Raw genomic sequence first — 20,498 nt, forward strand, 5'->3', positions numbered from 1 at the left:
ACTACGCCGACAAGAATTGAAATCCTGCAGTGCCTACAAGGTCCCTCTGCTCAAGAAAGCACATGTCCAAGCCTGTCTGAAGTTTGCCACTGAACATCTGAATGATGCAGAGGAGGACTGGTTGAAAGTGTTGTGGTCAGATGAGACCAAAATAGAGCTCTTTGGCATTAAGTCAACTCCCTGTGTTTGGAGAAGGAGGAATGCTGACCCCAAGAACACCATCCCAACTGTCAAACATGGTGGTGGAAACATTCTGCTTTAGGGGTGTTTTTCTGCTAAGGGGACAGGACCACTGCACCGCATCAAAGGGACGATGGATGGGGAAATGTACCATCAAATCTTGGGTGAGAACCTTAGTCCCTCAACCAGGGCATTCAAAATGGGTCATGGATGGGTGTTCCAGCATGACAATGACCCAAAACACACGGCCAAGGCAATAATGGAGTGGCTCGAGAAGAAGCACATTAAGGTCCTGGAGTGGTCTAGCCAGTCTCCAGACCTTAATCCAATTGAAAATCTGTGGAGGGAGCTGAAAGTTCGAGTTGCCAAATGTCAGCCACCAAACCTTAATGAGAGGATCTGCCAAGAGGAGTGGGCCAAAATCCCTCCTGAGGTGTGTGCAAACCTGGTGGCCAACTACAGGAACCGTCTGACCTCTGATTGCCAACAAGGGATTTGCCACCAAGTACTAAGTCATGTTTTGTAAAAGGGATGAAATACTTATTTCACTCATGAACATGCAAATCAGTGCATAATTTGTTAGACATACATTTCTTTTGAATTTTTGGTTGCTATTCTGTCTCTCAGTGTTACTATACACCTACAAATAGATAAAAAGGGGTGTAACGAGCGCTGGATAATATTAGAGCAAAATATAAAAGCAGCTGGCATGAAAGGCAAGCCTCCAAAACGCTTCGTGGTATAACAGTCACATACAAAAAACATGCAGCGCTAGAGTATAGAGATCTGTCTCTCTGGTCACACCTTATCGTGGGACAGATCTCTATACTCTAGCGCTGCATGTTTTTTGTATGTGACTACTATACACCTACCATTCGATTTATGAACTGATCATTTCTTTGTGAGTAGGCAAACATTCAAAATCAGCAGGGGATCAAATACTTATTTCCTTCACTGTAATAGCAAAAAGTCAAAAATAGTGTTTTGTTTCTCAAAACTGTCGGTCTTTTTTTTTTTGTTGTTTAAGTATTCCAGCTGCTCTCGAGATGCCTTTTGATGCCAGCGCAACAGACTAAAAATGGAGCTTACTCCTTGAAAGATTTTTTAGGGGGATAACCATTGGAACATTGTGCAAAAAGTAGAACAGTTGAGACATAAAAATCATCTTCATAAGATCCCCTTTACCCACTAGGGACAACCAGAGTGCATTCCATATCTTAATCTTATCTCAAAAGTGAGACAAGAATGGAGAGATGTTTAAATGGAAAAAGTCCACAGGCCGGGAGGTAATCTGAATGCCCTGGTACTTAAAGAATGTAGTTATAGGGACTGGGAATGTAAACGTAAGATGCAGAGGGGGGCTGCTCTGTAAGAGCATCAGGGTAGATTTAGACCAATTTATGGTAAGCCCAGAATACTGTCCAAGGATTTTTGGTTTGGGGGGGGGAAACACAACGAGGCCAAACATGCCCAAAACAGGGGGAACCCCACTAATGAGCTGCCTGCAAGACCTTTCGCACAAAACTGACTTCTGCGAAGGTATGAATATCTACCTGGTATAAATTTGTAAATGTGTGAAGGGAAAACCACGTAGCATCCTTACATACTGTTAACGCTGATACATCCAGGAAGCACCAACGCTCTTGGGGGACTGGGCCTTGAAAGGGAAAAGAGGAAACTTGCCCTTTTGCACCACAGGCCTGAGAAATTAACCAACAAATCCACCTAGAAATAGTGGATTGAGAAGCAGCCTGATCTTTGCGACAACTCTCAGGCAGAACAAACAGGAAACTATACTGCTGAAACAGAGCTGTAGACAGATCAACTTGAACAGCTCAAACACCCAAAGAGTGGAGCACATTTCCTATTGGATACATAGGTTTATGACAAAGATGGCTGATTCAGGTGGAATGAAAAAAAAACAAAAAAAAAAAACAGCTTCGGTAAAAAAGTGAAGCAAGGCCTCAACACTGCTTTATCCTGGTGAAGAGGAAAGGTTCCAGGAAAAGGGGGCATGCAGGCAGAACAATCTGTGTTACACTTTGCACAAAGGCTTTTGCCAAGGAATGAGACATGATAGCTCTCTGAAACAAAATAACCAAGCCCAAAATCTACTCCTTGAGGGTATTTAAAGCTAGATACATCTCCATACCAGACTGGAGAAAAAACAAAATACGCCCCATGATATACTGACAAGGATGAAGCAAACAAGTCTCATACCAAATGAAATAAACCTACCATGTACAGTAGTACACCTTCTTGAAGGCCAAATTCTTGTCTTGAGTAAAATTACTGAAGAGCTACCAGCACCCAACTGTGCTGGAGGTCCTCCTAACCTTAGAGATGGATTTGGTAGCCCACCCCATTGTCCTCTGGAGTTTGAGGTTTAGGACAGAAGGAAGTTAAAGCAAACATTTATTACATCGCAGCTTACCAATTCTTATGTGATGGCTGCATTATATTAGGCTTTTTCTATTTTCATCTGGTTAGGCTGTCCAGCAGAATGTACCAGTTACAGAGATGAGACAAACCATTTACCACTGATGGGGTTCTTACATTGATCATCTTTTATGTATCTAAAAACCTTTATCCCCTGTAACTTCAAATTATAGATGTATTTAAATTCGCTAGTACATCCAGAACTCCCCTTCCCCTGGACTTACAGTGCCCTCTGTGCTCCTTCATTCAAAGTGGGAGCATTATAATACAGCAGTGTTACTGGCCAACAGGAAAAAACAGAGGGAAAAAAAGCCTACAAAAAGAAAACTAATGCAGCCACCAACATCTAATGACTAGTAAGCTGCAATACTATATTATTGGTTTTGGGTTTAATATTTAACACAATATCTTTGTTGAGGTGGAACGAAGATGCCATTTTAGGCAAAAAAGTTCATTGAGGTCATAAGATTAATTTATTCCTATGAATGACCAAGAGAGGTTTCTTGCAGGTAAGAACTGCCAACTTTTAAACCCTGCAGAAGGAGTAATAGCAACACAAAAATGAACTTTCTTAGAAGCACCGTAAAGAATATGCTGGATAGGTTCACAGACTTCTATAGCAGAGAAAGTACAAAACTGAGGTCCCATGCAGTTAACAGAGTTTGGACTGGAGGAACAATGCACATGACACCATGTACAAAAGAATGTAATAAGGAATGAGAGGCAATAGGTCTCTGGAACAGAACCACTAAGGCTGAGATTTGACCTGTGATGGTACTCGGGACCAAACTCTAGACTACTGCTGCTTGGAGAAAATTAGATTTTTGGTTTACTCCTATTCTTGGAGTACTTAAAAGGACACAGAGCATAGTCAAATCCATGACAATAGGGTCAAGCTACCACCTTCACGTGATTGGACATAATCCCTCCAAGAAACAACCTCTCTCAGTAAGGGACAGCCTCAGTTTTTGGACTGGTACCAGGACCCTGCGGTGGACTTGCGGGGACAACCTGTAATGCTGCATTAAACGCTGGACCCTGAGCAACCCTTTTATCACCTGTTGGTCTAGCAAAATGCTTAACAGGAGCAGGGTGGTGATCTCCAGCCGTGGAATCATGTCTCTGAATGCCCCAGTGGCATGTCGGTCCTGAGGGGAAGTTTGGACACCTTAGGGGTTCTGCAACATGGATCAGTGAGTGCCTCTAATGATGGTCCCTCTGGTACTGAACCCTTGGGAAGGGGGGTGTAGTGTTTTCAGCTGTCTCCTTGTTTCTGTCTAAGCCTGCTCCACTGCGGACCCTCACTTTATGTTTAATCGTTTGCCGTGTTCTCCTTGCTAGCACTTTCAGGAGCTAAATCGCAGTGTTCAGGAGGGGCGGTCTTTGGGCACCAATGATGCACTCTGCCCTCTCCTGTGTATGAGCGGCTAAGGCGAATGCTCATTGTGCCAGTGCCGCCTTGGAGCTGGAACTGCCTACCAACTTGAATCAGGAGAGCAGCACACAGGCTTCTGTGGTGCTGAGGGCTTTGTGCACACTGCTTCCAGGATCACTGGACTACAAATGGCAATAGTGCTTTTGTATTTCTACCCAGTGTAAATGCATAACACCTTTTTGAGTTGGCTATTTTGGATGGTGCTAATAACATTGCTCCTCTCAGTGGATTGTTTTCACAGTATTGTCAACAGGTCATGTATCTGACGGAAGAGAGGTGGGGAAAGTGGAGGAGAATGTTCCAAAATTCCTCACATTAGACAGGGAGGCACTTAGCCATAGCTCCCCTTGCAATCTCCCTTAGGAGATCATTCAGTTCTGGATGGCTTTGATTCCCGTCTGTTTTTTCTACTCCATCTGGAGCACCTTACTCCAGTTCTTTTGTGTCAAGGAAGGAATGTTCACTGGCTATTGCCAGTTTAAAACACCAACTTGCTAGCTTCCACTTTGTGTTGAATCATGTAGGTCGCAAAAATGAAATACTTCCCCTTCCCTTTTGATGAAAGAATAACTAGTGAAGGATCCACTACAGGAAGAGGAGGAAGAAGAGGGGTCTCAGGGGTGGATGTTATACATTATTCCTCGGAGGAGCCTACTCATGAAGAAACAAGGGCTCCCAGTGGTCTCTGACTCAAAGGGCATATTGTTGGTTTCTTGGCAGATGTAGTTTGAACCAACTAGAAGTTTGTGTTCCTGGAGACGCCTTCTTAAAAAGTTACTGGATTAGGGTTATGGCATCTGCCTCAGCAACCAGTCAGTATTCTGTCTTTACAAGACCTTGAAAGTGACTGTGGCTGAAGTACAGTCCTTCTTTGCCTCCTTTGGGTGGCTCTGCAATTGGAAGTTGCAGCTGTATGAGTATGTCAGGCAATTAAAGTGATATGAAAGTTTTTTTTGTCATACTTACCTGCTCTGTGCGATAGTTTTGCACAGAGTAGCCCCCAATCCTCCTCTTCTTGGGTCCCCTTCCGGAGCTCCTGGTTCCTCCCCCTTGACTAGTTGCTTCAATAGCAAGCAGCCTGCTATGGGGTTTATGGTGTGTGCTCCCTTCCAAAGCCCCCTCTATGTGTCCATAAGACACACAGAGCTTTGGCTTGGCCCCGTCTCCACTCTCTCCTCATTGGTTCACTGGCTGTGACTGACAGGAGTGGGAGCCAATAGCTCATACTGCTGTGTCTCAGCCAATGAGGTGAGAGATTGGGGGGACAGCCAAGACTCCCGTGCACATTGCTGGATCCAGAGTGGTCCCTGGTGAGTATTAGGGAGGCTGAGAGAGGTACAGCACACAGAAGGTGTTTTTTTTTTTTTTTTAAAGGCTTTGAGCCTTTATAACCACTATATAAGGTTTATAGAGGAGATGAGAGAAAAGGATTGACTGGGTCCATATACATATAAATATGCACAGAATCCTTAGGTTGAAGTGTTGGTCAGCAGAACTGCCTTAAAAAAGTAGAAAGTCTTCCCTTACAAGGGGAACATGTGGTCCTGCATTGGATGATCCATTTATTGCTCAAGAGGGTGGCAAAGTCTTCCTTTTTTCATTTATCATCCTTGGACTCTAAACTGTAACCCAATACTCAATTCCGCAAAAAGCCTTGGCCTCCAAGTTGTCCTCCCCCTAATGAAGGGGTGCTCCACTCACTCGGGTGGGGGATCATTGCTGGTCTTTGCGGACAATTGGGTTTGCAGCATAGTATGTAGGGGTTACAAACTCCTTCCATTTGTCACTCACTCCTTTCATGCCCCTGAATGTTTGTTGAATCCAAAAAAAAAAAAAAAAAAAAGAAAAGCAATCTCTTTTTTCAGGCTCTCGATCGTTGCTCACACAGAGTGATCACAACAGTTCCAGAGAAAGAAAGGTTTTCTGGCTTCTATTCGAACCTTTTCATAACACCCAAACGGAGACATCTTCCAATCCTGGCTTTTATTTAATTTATTTCAGGTACTTATATAGCGCTGTCGATTTACGCAGCGCTTTACATATATATTGTACAGTCCATAACCCTCAAGGGGTGTACAATCTAAGGTCCCTAACTCGCATTCATACATACACATACTAGGGCCAATTTGGACAGGAAGTAATTCACCTACCAGCATGTCTTTGGATTGTAGGAGGAAACCGGAGTACCCGGAGGAAACCCACACAAGCACAGGGAGAACATGCAAACTCCATGCAGGAGGTGCCATGGTTGGGAATCGAACCCATGACCCATTTACTGCAAGGCAGACGTGCTAACCAGGCTTTTAAGAGGTTCAACAGTTTTCTTGGTGTAAAAATATTCAGAATGGAATCTGTCTAGTCAGTGGTCACCTTCCTTCAACGGGGAGACCTTTTGGCATTGTTGTATTCAAAGAACGCATGTTTGCACCTCCCAATTTACCCTCCTGACCAAATGTTCTTCAGCTTGGGGGTGTGGAACAAACATTTTCAGTTTGTAGCATTGCTGTTCAGTGTATTCACTGCCTCGAGGGCATTCACCAGGGTGTCAGCTCCAGTCTTGGGCCCACTGTGTTCATTGGGGTATTCCAACTGTGGATTACCTGGACAATCTTCTCCACAAGCAGCACTTGGTTTCTCGTCTGGAGACCTAGTTGCAATGGATGGTACTCACTTTGGAAAAGTTGAGGTGGATTCTGAAACTCAAAAAACCAGCTCTGGTTACACACACGTCGACTGGAATACTTGGAGCTGATCATGGACACAGATCAGTCAAGATGCTTCTGGAGAAATGCTTGTCACTTCAAGATCAAGTGTTGTACCTGCCAGCACTGCATCAACCCTCAATGGGTGAGAGTTCTGAGGAAGCCGTTTGCTTCCTTCAAGGGGGAGCCTTTTGCCCAGTTTTGTTCACGGGCTCTCCAACTGAATATCTTGGGTTAAATCCCCACTCCATGCTACAGATACAGCCAACAGATAAAACCCAAAAACAAAAATCAATAAATAAAATTAAAATATAATAAAAATAAGCAGCTGTATTTAAAATAAAACCCATTGAACTGCAGTGAAATTAAAAGCTAATTCCACTTGAATACTGCACTTAATACACCATTAAACAGCGTTAAACATAAATAAAACAAACAATGAAACTTTCATTTCAATGTTCCAGTGAAAATAAACCGCAAATAAAACTTTTTTTCTCTGTTCAATATTCACATTCAGCCCTCTTCAAAGACTTGAAACCATTCTGTGAAGACTTATCAGCTCAATGTGCAGGCCATCACCTGTAGTTGGACACACTTACCAATTTTGAATGCCTAGCAATTATTTTGGGCAAAAACAGCTTGATATACAACATAAAATCGACCCCAAATTCACTCCGGATGATCAAGCACAGGGATGCCAAAGAACAATACAATGCCACATAGCATAAACATACCTGTGATACATATGTGACATGAGTGTACAGGATGTATGGATGAGAAGTGATTGACACTCAACTGTCATAATGCTAACGATTATAACCATTAGATGGGTAACTGGAGTTCAAAACAACATGTTGGAAGTATACATTAAACCAGTTAAAACCAGTTGAAACCAGAGCTATGGCTGATATTCACCAGATGTGCATTCCATCAAAATATGTAACTATGTGTAATGGCACGAGCCGATCACGCATTGACTACTACGCAGAATCATACATGTTATATAACCAGGAGATACTGCGCATGGCAGTAGATAAGGACATTCCAAATTATGTATATAAAAGAAGGGGGATTCTAGGACTCATTGAAGATGCGGAAGACGTGCCTTGCGGTGATGTCCTGGAGTTCCCCTTGCTGGTTGCTGGAGTGGAGTCCCCCAGCCGTTGGGCAATGGGTAATGCTACAATATCCGGTGATGTATTGATGCTTTATTCTTGCTATAATACGATCTAAATATGATTTGCAATTCTAACAATTATACTAACAGAACTTATTCAATAAATCATGTTTTGCTTTAATATTTATTAAGCCTAATCCATGTATTAGTGAGCGATTGTAGTAGTGTTAAAAACACTGTTTTGAGGCAAACAATACCCAAATCCCTTTATTTAATATATGCACTCACATTAAAATAGTGAAAAACTCTGCCATCAAACAGCAATCTGCAATGTATATCCCTTTTCAGCAGGGCTCAGCTCCCTGTCTTACCACAGGCAACCAAAGATTTCTAACTTCTAGCCCTGTGGGCTGCGTAAAATTAAGGCTCTGCAGGTCTGGGAGCACCTACTTATGACATAATTGAAGAAGGTGGGATTCAGTCGACCTCATCTTGGACCTTTAAAATTGAGGCAGGCATATGATCTGGCCCCCAATGGAATTCTGGATGATGGATGTTAGTGTAGGTCCAAATAAGTGATGTCCCTTGAAGGCCAAATTGAGTCAGACACTTTTTGGATATGACCATCTCGACACCCTAACCAGAGGAATTTACACACCTATATGAACATAAAACCTCTATGGGACATACCATTCCCAACAAGCAAATGCAAGTAAAGTGTAGGACACCAGACATTTGTTCTACACAATCTATTAGAAAGTGGTCTACCCCAGCAGTGGAGAGATCCTTTCTGAGGGATCTAACCCATTCTGTCATAGGTAGATTAGCTCAAAAGAGGACAGAGGGCAGAACCTGCCAGTAAAAACTGGGATTTAGGAAGGGATTACAAGGTAGGCAGGTATAGAGGTTTTCCTGTTAGGGTGGTTAACTGGGAGATCCACAGTGGGCAAAGACTGCTTATTAACCACACTCTCAGGTGGGGCCCAGGAACCTTCAAAAGGTGCATTCATACTACACTGAGGAATACCACAAAATGCAGATGCAGTGGAGAGGTCTTTGCAGCTCCAACAGCTCTGAAGAACTGAAGGCTGAAGACAGCAGGCTGATTGTCCAAATGCAATATAGTGGAAACTGCTTTCATAGGGGTGGAAATTACATCTTTTAATTCTGAGGTGATGGGAGAAAACTACAGTGCCTCATCTTTATAAAGTTCCATTACCTTGTTAAACAGGACTTTTGACAGTTCTTTTCTGATCCCCATGGCTCAGTATCTAGCCTAGTCAGAGCTTCCATATAAGAGCTAACAAACTCATTGACTATTTATACACTGACACGAATTGCAATTTATAAAGCCACAGATGTGGAACATTAACCTCTAATTGGCATTTTAACCTGTGTGTGTCACCTTGTGTGTCTGTACCAAGGCCAAACATTTCAGGGTATGTAAACTTTTGATCATGCCCATTTGGGTGGTTTCTGTTATTATGCTTTAAAAAGGAGCCAAACAATTTAATAAATGGCTTCATATGATCATCATCCTTCAATAAAAGAGCATTTTTTGGCATGATCAGTCATAATTTCAATATCAATGGCAAAATTTCACAATTTCTGCCAGGGTATGCAAATGTTTGAGCACAACTGTATATATATTGATAGATAGAAAGGAAATACCTATCCTTTGTTCCAGGGTCTTGAGTGGTGCCCAGCTGATAGAGAATATCTATCGTGGAATCCGATGAGAGACCATTAAGTCTTCCAAAAAGGAGAGGACTATTCAAATCTGTAAATGAAAATGTCAAATCAACTCTCTGAAGCAATCAGATTAAAAATAAAAATATAGGTATAGGTTGAAAAGTCGGGAACATACCAGCAGGATCACTGCCAGATGCTGCACAGTTACGAAGAAGGATGTCAATAAGCCGTAAACCGATCCTAGTTGACTGAAGGCCAATCTTAACCAATACTGCTTCAATGTTGGGTGAATGCATGCCACAGTAGGGAGACATCAACAATGCGGCACATGTCTGAAGTAGGTTAGCAGTAGGTGCTGCAGCACTTGCCATCATCGCTTCCAATTCACTGATATGAGTTAGGCAGTGATGTAAAAGCCTTAGCCAGCCAATGCTAAAATAAAAGCAGAAAAGAGTTTAAAAATATTTTCAGCTGTGTTTTAACACTGACCAAATGCACATGCTGACATCAGCATTTTCAATTGGTAGAGAAAGATCATGACAGAGAACGGTTTGTCAGTCCACTAAAAAGCATCATTTCAGCACTACAGTTTGGTTAGTTGCATCAAACTCTAGTTTGATGTACTGAATATCTTAGGGAATTTCCTGCCACAGAATGCACTTTAGTTTGCTGACATTCGGAGTGTTCCCATCTACTTTTGGGATTACCAATTCAAAAAATAAGCAGGGGAAACTAGAAACAGAAATGTATCCAACAAAAGTGCCTGAGTGACCAAGGAAGCTTTAACTCCTCAGCATCTTAAAGAAAACAATAATAAAAAGGTATAGATTTTTTTATATGAATAAGTAGCCAGGTTACATGTGTCTTCTCTCTTTTGGCTGATACTTTCTATCTTAGAACAACGAAATTCAATACAATCTGATCATAGAAGATTTGCAGGCACCTCTAATTTTTTTTTTTTAGTATTAGCTTTCATGTATAAGTTTCAGATGTCCACCTGAGCTCCCTAAACACTTTATGAAGAAATGCTGGTAACCAAATGCCGTAATGCAGAGACCCAGAAAGTTTACAAAGGTCACAGCTCAGACCATTGTTAGCAAAGCCAGCCTAACAATCAAGTATCCTGTAGAATTCTAACTGTTCAAACAGTTGAATGGCTTACACTTAAAAACAGCTGTTTTTGTGCAAGTGGACCATTTTAACTATCAAAAAAAAAACTGGAAAAAAAAAAAAAACAACCCAGATGCTAACCGGAGACCAATCAGACTGAAAAATATATTCTGGATAGCTTCAAATGGTTTATGACAATTAGAGTCTCAGAGTGTAGAGTTAAACAGCTAAATACCTGGTCTTCGACACTTGGTCCTCAGAGGGAAGGAAAGGATTGTTAACTGTTGCGGAGGATGTGTTTCCAAAAGCTGTAAGACCAAGTAATTTTATCTGTGAAAGGCCAAGCGTGCTGGCATCTCGAGGACGATGAAGCCGCAGGCAGACTGCTGAGGCCACTTCTGCTTTAACAAGCTGAATTTTTATATAGGTAAGCCCACTAGTAATAACAGGTGTAGACAAAGGCAACATGTTCACTCCATCTGCACTGATTTCCACAGAGACTGATGATGGACACGCTAAAAAGGGGAAAAAAAAAATCTCAGATATCTGAAAGCAAAATATCCAAAATATAACAACCCTCCCACTTCCCCATCTTACATTATGCAGATTATTATGGCGACTACATGTTTTATATTGATATGAATGTAATTCGTTCTGTGCAAGTTCAAACCACAATTATGACATTTTGTAGAGGATGGACAAGCATATAATTTTGTCAGTTGATAGTCTGAACATTAGCCATCATTGCAAAAAAAAAAAAAAAAAAATAATAAAAATAATAATAATAATTATATATAATTATATATATATATATATATATATTTTTTTTTTTTTTTACCCTAAACACAATATGAAGCTTGAAGAGGCAAACATAACAGTTGTAAACTCATAAGAACATTATTCCTATGGCACAAAACAGCTACAGTTTAGGTGAATTTAAACATTCACTTTGATATACTTACTAGCCAGAGATGCAAGGTGAGGCTGGATGTGTATCTCCTTTAACAGTACTGCAGCTGGTAAATGGATGGTGAGATCACACCATGCTTCTTCTGGAAGAAATATATATGACCAAGCTGCAGAACGTGCTCTCCTATGGGGTGGAGTGGCCTGAAGCAGGACTTCTGCTGGCTGAGCAGTAGGACTACTTGATGTAATGGTACCTATAAGAACAGCAACATTATGACCAACAAAAAAACACAAACATAAAACAAGTCATGATAAATGAAAGTGTCATTAAACCATTGTGGAAAACGTATATCTAGCAGCATACCTCAGTTAATTCCTGGCCTGCTGTCCCTTTCTGCGTTCATCTTGGCAAAGCACAGAAATTTCAATCTCTTTTTGCACTTTCCTTCTACAGAGTGGTTACGATGCAAGTTTTGCTATTAGCAGTTCATTTAGTTACCCTACTGCTCATTATCACTCTTTAACAAGTCAGGAATACTACACCTGCACTAACCATGATATGTAAACAAGCAGATATGGGGTAAGTAGATGAAAGTCTGCAAAAAAATGGGTAGCTTTTGACACTATATATGCTGTAACCCTGGTTACTTTTTTGTGCCTGGAGTGGGTAGATGTTAAATGAAAGTTTAAGCTTGATATCATCTTAAAAACTGATCCAGAGTCCAGAACAGTGACAAGACTGGGCCTGAAATTGAAATCTAGGCTAGCCAATAAATGAAAGGGTCTCAGATATCACATTACACATGACCGTCCATTTTTTATTTTTTTAAATAAAAGCTAAAACTTGTAGTGCCACCACATAAATTGAACATTTAACTTGAAGTGATACAAACAAAGCATACATTATTGTGAAAAATCCTAAGATTCTCAGAAAGCTTGTTGCACTGACTGTCATTATACACGGTTCTCTTTGGTGGTAGAAAGAACATACATGTGAGTAAATATTTACTGACTTTTTTTTTTTAATTGCTTTCACTCATGCTACACTGAGACTGCTTCACACCCCCCCCCCCCCCTTTTTATTTTTATGCAATTGAGCATTAAGCATTTGGGCACGGAGAACATAATGGGTGACTTCGTTCAGTGACTAAAGTGAATGGATGCTTTTGGATTCCTAGGCAGAACAAATCAACTTAGCAGCTATCCAGGTGGAGTGGTTTGGATATGAACTTTCTTTACAATTAATTTCTCTTGTGTGTTCAAAATTGCTTCAGTAGATAGAAAAAAAACTAGGGTACGGAGAATTTATGGTATTTCTAAATGGTTTATAATTGCTTATATATGCTTTTTATAAAGCACACGCAGGATTCATATTATATGTTTGGATTGCAACACTTGCTGCTTTTATTTTGGAACACAGGATTTTCATAATAAATCGATTGGAATATACTTGTTTGTAACACTTGGTGTATTTCAGGGAATTTTAGGATTTTTCACAATATTGCATACTTTGAATATTTTACATGAAGTTATACAATCAGTCTATTTGGGGGGGGGGGGGGGGGGCGACTGCAAGTTTTATCTTTTATGTTAAAAGGGATTAACATATCAGTCCCTGTTGCAAACAGCCTAGAAATTCTTAACTAGCACAGATGCTTTTATATGGTTTACATACCAAGTATATGGCTTTAAGCAAGTAGCATCACTGTCAAAATATTTGTACTTGTCATACAATCTTTTTCCATTAAAGTGATTGTAAACAATTTTTTTTAACTGCTTCTGGCCCACCTATTAGCAAATTATGGCCGAGCGGGAGCCCCCTATATCCGGGAGGACATCATATGACGTCTTCCCAGTCACGCTGCAGCTTGATCTGTCACCCACTGTGTCCATGGGACACAGCGGATGACAGATTGTTATACCTGGCCGGTACCATGTGACCAATCACAGAACACACATGACATTTGTACACAATAATTGGCTTTCAGTCATAGCCTTTCAACGTGTATTTTTGTGATGATCTGTTTCTGGTCACAGTATATCACTTGGCACAGATAGAGCCCATCTGTACCATGTGATAGCTTTAGCCAGTCACAGCTCTCACAATAGTACATACTGGCTATGAATGAATGCCATTCATAAACATGATTGCTTAGAACAGTAATCATCACTATCAAAGCATAGTGTAAAAACAGTGCACTGCTCTGGTCACAGTATGTAGAAAAAAAAATATCACATTTTATTAAATGTATTCATTTTCCAAAAGATTGCGACAAAAAAATTACAACTTAAAAAAAAAACAAAAAAAAAAAAAAACAAAACTTTCCAAAAATGGTTCTTTTGAGGGATATTTGTACAGTCCTGGCATTTTAGGGCCATCAGCACATCAAGAATGAACAATTTTCAAATAAACTGTATATATACCATAGTTTGTATAATCTATAACTTTTGCACTGAGTAGATAATATACACTTATTTGGGTTATTTTTTACTAAAGAAATGTAGCAGAATACATTATGGCCTAAATTTATGAAGATTATTTGCAAAAAGTTTATAACAGAAACGAAGGGGGAAAAGAGTTTGTTTTTTTCCACATTTTCTGTATTTTTTCGTTTATACAATGGGGGAAATAATTATTTGATCCCCTGCAGATTTTGTAGGTTTGCCCACGTACAAAGAAATGGTCTATAATTTTTATCATAGGGGTATTTTAAATGATAGCAACAGAATATCAACCAAAAATTCAGAAAAAGAAGCACATGATAAAAATATTCTAAATTGAGTTGCAGTTCAGTGAGTAACATAAGTATTTGATTCCCTACCAACCAAGAATAATTATGGCTCCCACAGACTAGTTATGTGCTCATGTAGTACACAGATTAGTCCTGTCAATATAAGAAGGTGCTCCTAATGACAACTCGTTATGAGTATAAAATACACCTGTCCATAGAATCTCTTTCTTCCATTCAAACCTCATGGGCAAGACCAAAGAGCTGTCAAAGGACATCAGGGACAAGATTGCAGACTTGAACAAGGCTGGAATGGGCTACAAGACCATCAGCAAGAAGCTTGGTGAGAAAGACAACTGTTGGGAGTGATTATTTGCAAATGGAAGAAAGACAAAATAATCATAAATCGCCCTCGGTCTGGAGCTCCATGCAAGATTTCACCTCATGGGGAAAGGATGATCATGAAAAAAGTGAGGAATCAGTCCAGAACTAAACGGGAGGAGCTTGTGAATGATCTAAAGGCAGTTGGGACCACAGACACCAGACAAACCACTGGTAACACAGTATGCCGCCACTGACTGAAATCCTGCAGTGCCTGCAAGGTACCCCTCCTCAAGAAGGCACATGTACAGGCCTGTGTGAAGTTTGCCAAAGAATATCTAAATGATTCAGAGAAGGATTGGGAAAAAGTGCTGTGGTCAGATGAGATCAAAATTGAGCTCTTTGGCATTAATTCGCCTCTCTGTGTTTGGAGAAAGAAAAATGCTGACTATGACCCTAGGAACACTACCCCTACAATCAAGCATGGAGGAAAAAACATTATGCTTTGGGGCGGTTTCTATATGAAAAAGGTACAGACCAACTTTGAGGGGCCAATGGACAGGGCAATGTATTGTACAATCTTGGATGAGAACCTTCTTCCCTCAGCCAGAACATTGAAGATGTGTCGTGGATGGGTCTTCCAGCATGACAATGACCCAAAACATACTGCCAAGGCAACAAAGGAGTGGCTCAAGAAAAAAGCACATTAAGGTCATGGGGTGGCCTAACCAGTCTCCAGACCTAAATCCTATAGAAAATGTATGGAGAGAGCTGAAATTTAGAGTTGCTAAGTGGCAGCCAAGAAACCTTAAGGATTTAGAGAAGATCTGTAAAGAAGAATGGACCAAAATCCCTCCTGAGATGTGATGCAAAACTGGTAAACTACAAGCAACGTCTTACCTCTGTGCTTGTCAACAAGGGTTTCTCCACCAAGTACAAAGTCATGTTTTACTTGGGGATAAAATACTTGTGTTTTTTCAGGATTTCTGGTTGATATTCCATCTCTATTATTTAAAATACACTTATGATGAAAAATTATAGACCCTTCATTTACCCTTCGTGGGTAAAACGTACAAAATCTGCAGGCAGGGGATCAAATGATTATTTTCCCCACTGTATACTAAAACAATAAAAACCCAGTGGTGATCAAATACCACAAAATTAAGCTCTATCTGCCTAAAAAAAAAAAAGAAAAGAAAAAAAAATTTTCAATTAGGTAAAATGTTGCATTGTTGCATGGCTAATTAGCATTTAAAGTGTAACAGCACTGAAAATTGGCCTTTGCAGGAAGGTTGTGAAAGTGTCCGGTATTGAAGTGCCTAAATAAAAAACATGTCATACTTACCTGCTCTGTGTAATGGTTTTGCACAAAGCAGTCCCAATCCTCCTCTTTTGAGGTCCATCTCTTTGGCAAGCGTACCCATAGAAAGCTGCCCTATGGGAGCACTCGTGCAGGTTTGATCCCGAGCCATCCTGCCTGTGTCTATAGACAGACCACGTTGCTCGGCTCTGCTCCCTTCTCAAAAAATTTGGTAGACAGCAGCAGGAGCTTCCATTGCCATCAATCTGTCCTGTAAGGAGGGAGAGAGCAGAGAGAGCTGCTGCTTTCATCACCACGCTGGATCAAGATAGGGCTCAGGTGGGAGCCAGGGAGGATCCTGTGGCAATAAACCTTCTGCCTTTAGAACCACTTAATGTCAAGTAGAAAACATTTGAATACAAGACCAGGTGGCAGCCTTGCAAATCTGAGAAACAGCAGTTTGATGTTGAAAAGTTCAATAATCATTTATACATTTAATAGAGAGTGTGCCTTAATAGGCAAGGGTAGAACACCCTACCCTAGATGAGTTCTTGCTGGAAAAGTATTTTAAGCAACAGACAGCATGAAAGACAGAAGTTGTCAAACAGATCTGATTTCTTTTTATGAGGTGAGCAAAATCTCTGAGCAGAGAACAGTGACTGTCAGTCACTGCTGTCTGCTTCACCCCTCCAGCACTCACTGGAAGACGTTTCAGGGAAGGAAAGGCATAGATCAAGGTGCACTGATCCAACTGGGACACAAAGAGCCAACCTGCTTCAGCTAGATGATTCCTGTACCTGGAGACAGAACGTGAACTGGTAATGTAGGGGCCTCACAGCAAAATATAGAAAACAATGCATGGGAAAATTGGGACATGCAGTTGTGCCTCCTTAACATCAACTGAAGCCATAAAATCTCATTTGGATTTGGCAGATTCAGTGTGAAATTTCTCAGTTGGAATAAAGGCATTCTCAGCTTTGAAGTCAAAGAAGGGGCAGATGCCTCCTTTGGGTACCATGTTTTTTTTGGTCAAGCCAGTGCAATCAGAATCACCAGAATGCTCTCCACCTTTATCCTGCACCAAAGACAAGGAAGAAGCTGAGGTGGAGGGCAGGCATAGTTCAGCAAAAACAAGGCATCCACACAAACCCTTCCAGTTTGTAGTTAAGTCTGGATGCTAAGAGAACCACATCTGGCACCCTCCACCACTAACAAATCTCTGCAAACACCTCCAGGTGAAAAGCCCATTCTCCCAAGTTCAGTCAATGACCACTGAAGTTCTGCCCAAGAGAAGATCATGTCTGTCTCCTCTTGAGCACCACAACTACTAGTCAATCCTTATGGTTGATGCTTGTCATAGCTGTGGCATTGTCTGAGTGCATTTTGAAAAAAAGACCCTGAAGGCTGACCAGGCAGTTCAGCTGGCTATCCTAATCTGGTCTACGTTCTAGAATGTTGAATGGCAACACTCCTCTAATAACCATGTTCCCTGAACTAAGAGGTTCTTCAGAACACCTCCTCAGCCTGACAGGCTGGAATCCGACATCAAGATCTTCCAATTTAGAAAGATCGATTTATCAGTATCCAGCATCTGCAGGGATCTCCACCTTTTCAGAGCCAATCTAGTCTCTTGAGAGTCAGACGCATACAAGGACCTCTAATGTTTGTCGCACACCAAGAGGATACTGAGCTATTCAGCTACAGAGCTCAGGAGTGAAACTGGGCATAGCTGACTGCATTGAAGACAGCTACCTTCCTCCCCAGTATAGTCAAATTGAAGGACTTTTCACTGCCTTAAGAAACTTCACCCGGGCATTTCTCCAGCATCAGCAGTACCTTCACCAGTGCTGTGTCAAGCACTAAGTGTCTAAGTACTCCAGATGTTGTATCAGAACCAAGGTCAACTTCTGAAGTTTAAACAACTAGTGAAACCTTTCAAGGACTTGTGCCTCTGTTGGACATTTGGCATCATTCTCTGAGCTGACTGTTCCCTTAAATGTAGGTCATCCAGGTATTCAATAATAGAGATAACCCAGGTCCTGAATTAGCCCAGAACCAAACCCAACAACTTTGAGTAAAAACTCTTGGGACTGTAGACAGACCAAAGGGCACTGCCACAAACTGATGGTGGTGATCCTTCACTGCAGATTGAAGAAACTGTGGGTGAAGCCAGAAAATAGGCATGTGAAGATAGGCATATTTGATATCCATGGATGCCAGAAGCTCCTCTGGACAGAATAAAGGAATAACCGACTTGGCGGACTATCAGTTTGGCTTATGAACCATTAACAGATTAAAACAGAAATTGTGACACCTCTCCTTTGCCAGTGCAAGTGCTTTCACCCCTTGGGACAGCAGTGTTTCCGAGCCCGCAAAGAAAACCCCTCTTTCTTGTGGATCCACAGATACTTTTGAGTGCAAAAGGAGTGGAGGGAAAAAGCAGCAAAACTCTCTCTGGGCACCGTGCTGCAGACCCAGTCATCTGACTTCCTGAGGTCAGAAGGCTCTGAAAGCCAAAAGATGTCTCATCATCTTCCATACGAGGAGGGGCGCTGCTTCACTATGGGGAGGATATGCCTCCAGAACCTAATGACTTGGGGGTCCACTTCTTCCTACAGAACTGAGATGTAGACTTTTGCTTACAGCCCGAGGCTGTGGGCTTACAATAGTAACTGTACTTTGATTCCAAAGGCATCACTTGATTCTGGCCTGTCACCTTTGTCTTCTTAAGGGGTAAGAGTATGCTCTTCTCCATAGTGACCTTCTGGATGAATGTATTCAAAGGGCAATCTCTTAATTTGCTTCTTGCAGAGAAGTTTTACCATCCAACACTTGAAACACATGATACTTTTCATGTGAAAAGACATGGTGCCCAGCCATGAAAGCTGCCTTATGCAGTTTTCCAAGGCATCCACTGAGAAACTCAAGGCTCTCAAAGTCTTCCGGGCAAATGGAAGGATCTTCCAGGTCTGATCTTCTGAAACAAAGCACCAAGCTCACACAGACATTAAAAGCTTGAGAAACTCCCACTGCCGGCTGCAAAGCCACTCCTACTAGAGAGAAGGATGCCTTAAAAGAGGGCCTCCAGCACTGCAAGGGTCTGGATTTAGCCCTGGTTCACACTTATGCGAATTCGAATACATTCCTGAAAGCAGGGAATTGCATGACAAGTGAAATAACATTAGTTTCTATGGAGGCTTTTCACATATATGCAGTGTGAATCTGATGCGATTTGAAATAGGGTACTGTGCAAGTTTAGTGCGGTGTGATTTGTAGCTATACAGACCTGAGTGGAAACTACTGCTGTGGACTCCAGGAGATCCCAGCATCAACTCGTACTGGAGCTGCTACTGAAAATGCACTGTAAAACACATTCAACTAGCACTACATCAATGTGAACGCTAAAGCTGAACTCAGTTATGGCAACTGTTACACTAGTATTTATGTGCCATACGGGTAGTATCCCCCTGGAATCTGGAAATAACTGTAGTAGGCAATATCACTTTGGCTGCTTTCACACTGATCAGTTTTTGTTGAGTTGTTCAGTTAAAAAAAAAAAAAAAAAGCATAAGAAAAAGGAAATCTTCACACCTGAATAAAAGAGCATCAAAAACTGATCAATGTGAAAGGACCATTTAAACACGCTCCAAACATGCGCCAAAAATGCAGCAAGCAGGAATTTAAAAAACGAACTGAAAAGCAATTGACAGGTCTGAAGAGTTCCGGAGGATTTAAAGGGATGCATTTTTCATCCACTTTTTTAGCTGAAAAACTGACCAGTGTGAAAGGGCCCTTAGTCAATGGCAAGGCATCAAAAACTGATCAATGTGAAAAGGGGTCTTAAACTGAATGAAAATGCATCTAAAACTGATCAGTGTGGAAGCAGCCAGGACCCTTTCACACTGATCAGTTTATTCAGTTAAAGAAGTGGAAGAAAAGCGGAATAAAAATGCAAAAACTGAACCAAAACTGATCAGTGTGAAAGCAGCCTTAGGGTAATCCTAATGACACAGTGCTTGATCATTTATATTAAAGTGGTTCTAGAGGCTGAAGGATTTTACCTTCATGCATTCTATACATGAAGGTAAAAAACCTTTGTGCAGCAGCCCCCCCAGTTCCCCCTAATTCTTACCTAAGCACCCTCTCAATCCAGCGATGTTCATGAGAGCCTCAGCTATCCGTGGACTCTCATTCCTGGTTGGCTGAGGCAGCAGCCAGTGAGCTAATCAGGAGAGGGAAGGAGCAGGGGAGAGCCTCTGTGTGTTAATCGACACGCAGAGCCGCGGCTCAGGAGAGCGCCTGCTTGGGTGCCCCCAGAGCGTGCCGTCCATTGAGAGAGCCGTGCTGTGGGTGAAACTTGCTTCGCGCATGCGCACAAGTGACGACATTTCAGCTTGGCCAGCCAGATGGGCGCAGCTCGTGAACCCGGAAGGAAGACCAGGTGAAGATTGAAGCCTCGGGGAGCCGTGACATCGCTCTGCTGGAGGACTTCATTTTCAGGAAAGTCTTTCATAATGTGATAGCATGCAATGCATACTAGAATATTATGATCTTAACTTGCAGG

The 20,498-nt window shown here is 41.5% G+C and overlaps 1 protein-coding gene across 6 annotated transcripts in view; it reads right to left on the minus strand.

The window, feature by feature from the left end:
* Nucleotides 1–20,498, minus strand: part of BIRC6 (baculoviral IAP repeat containing 6) — a 407,575-nt gene that overhangs the window by 167,624 nt on the left and 219,453 nt on the right. For all 6 annotated transcript variants that reach the window (XM_089690190.1, XM_089690188.1, XM_089690192.1 and 3 more), the window contains exons 50-53: nucleotides 11,638–11,838; nucleotides 10,911–11,190; nucleotides 9,741–9,997; nucleotides 9,545–9,653 (exon numbers count right to left, since the gene is read on the minus strand). In XM_089690190.1, coding sequence (XP_089546316.1) covers nucleotides 9,545–9,653; nucleotides 9,741–9,997; nucleotides 10,911–11,190; nucleotides 11,638–11,838 — 847 coding nt within the window. The remainder of the gene's footprint in view (nucleotides 1–9,544; nucleotides 9,654–9,740; nucleotides 9,998–10,910; nucleotides 11,191–11,637; nucleotides 11,839–20,498) is intronic.

Source organism: Staurois parvus, unplaced genomic scaffold, assembly GCF_062004578.1.
Source record: "Staurois parvus isolate SC_StPar_1 unplaced genomic scaffold, SC_StPar_1.0 ptg000520l, whole genome shotgun sequence".
Classification (NCBI taxonomy): domain Eukaryota; kingdom Metazoa; phylum Chordata; class Amphibia; order Anura; family Ranidae; genus Staurois; species Staurois parvus.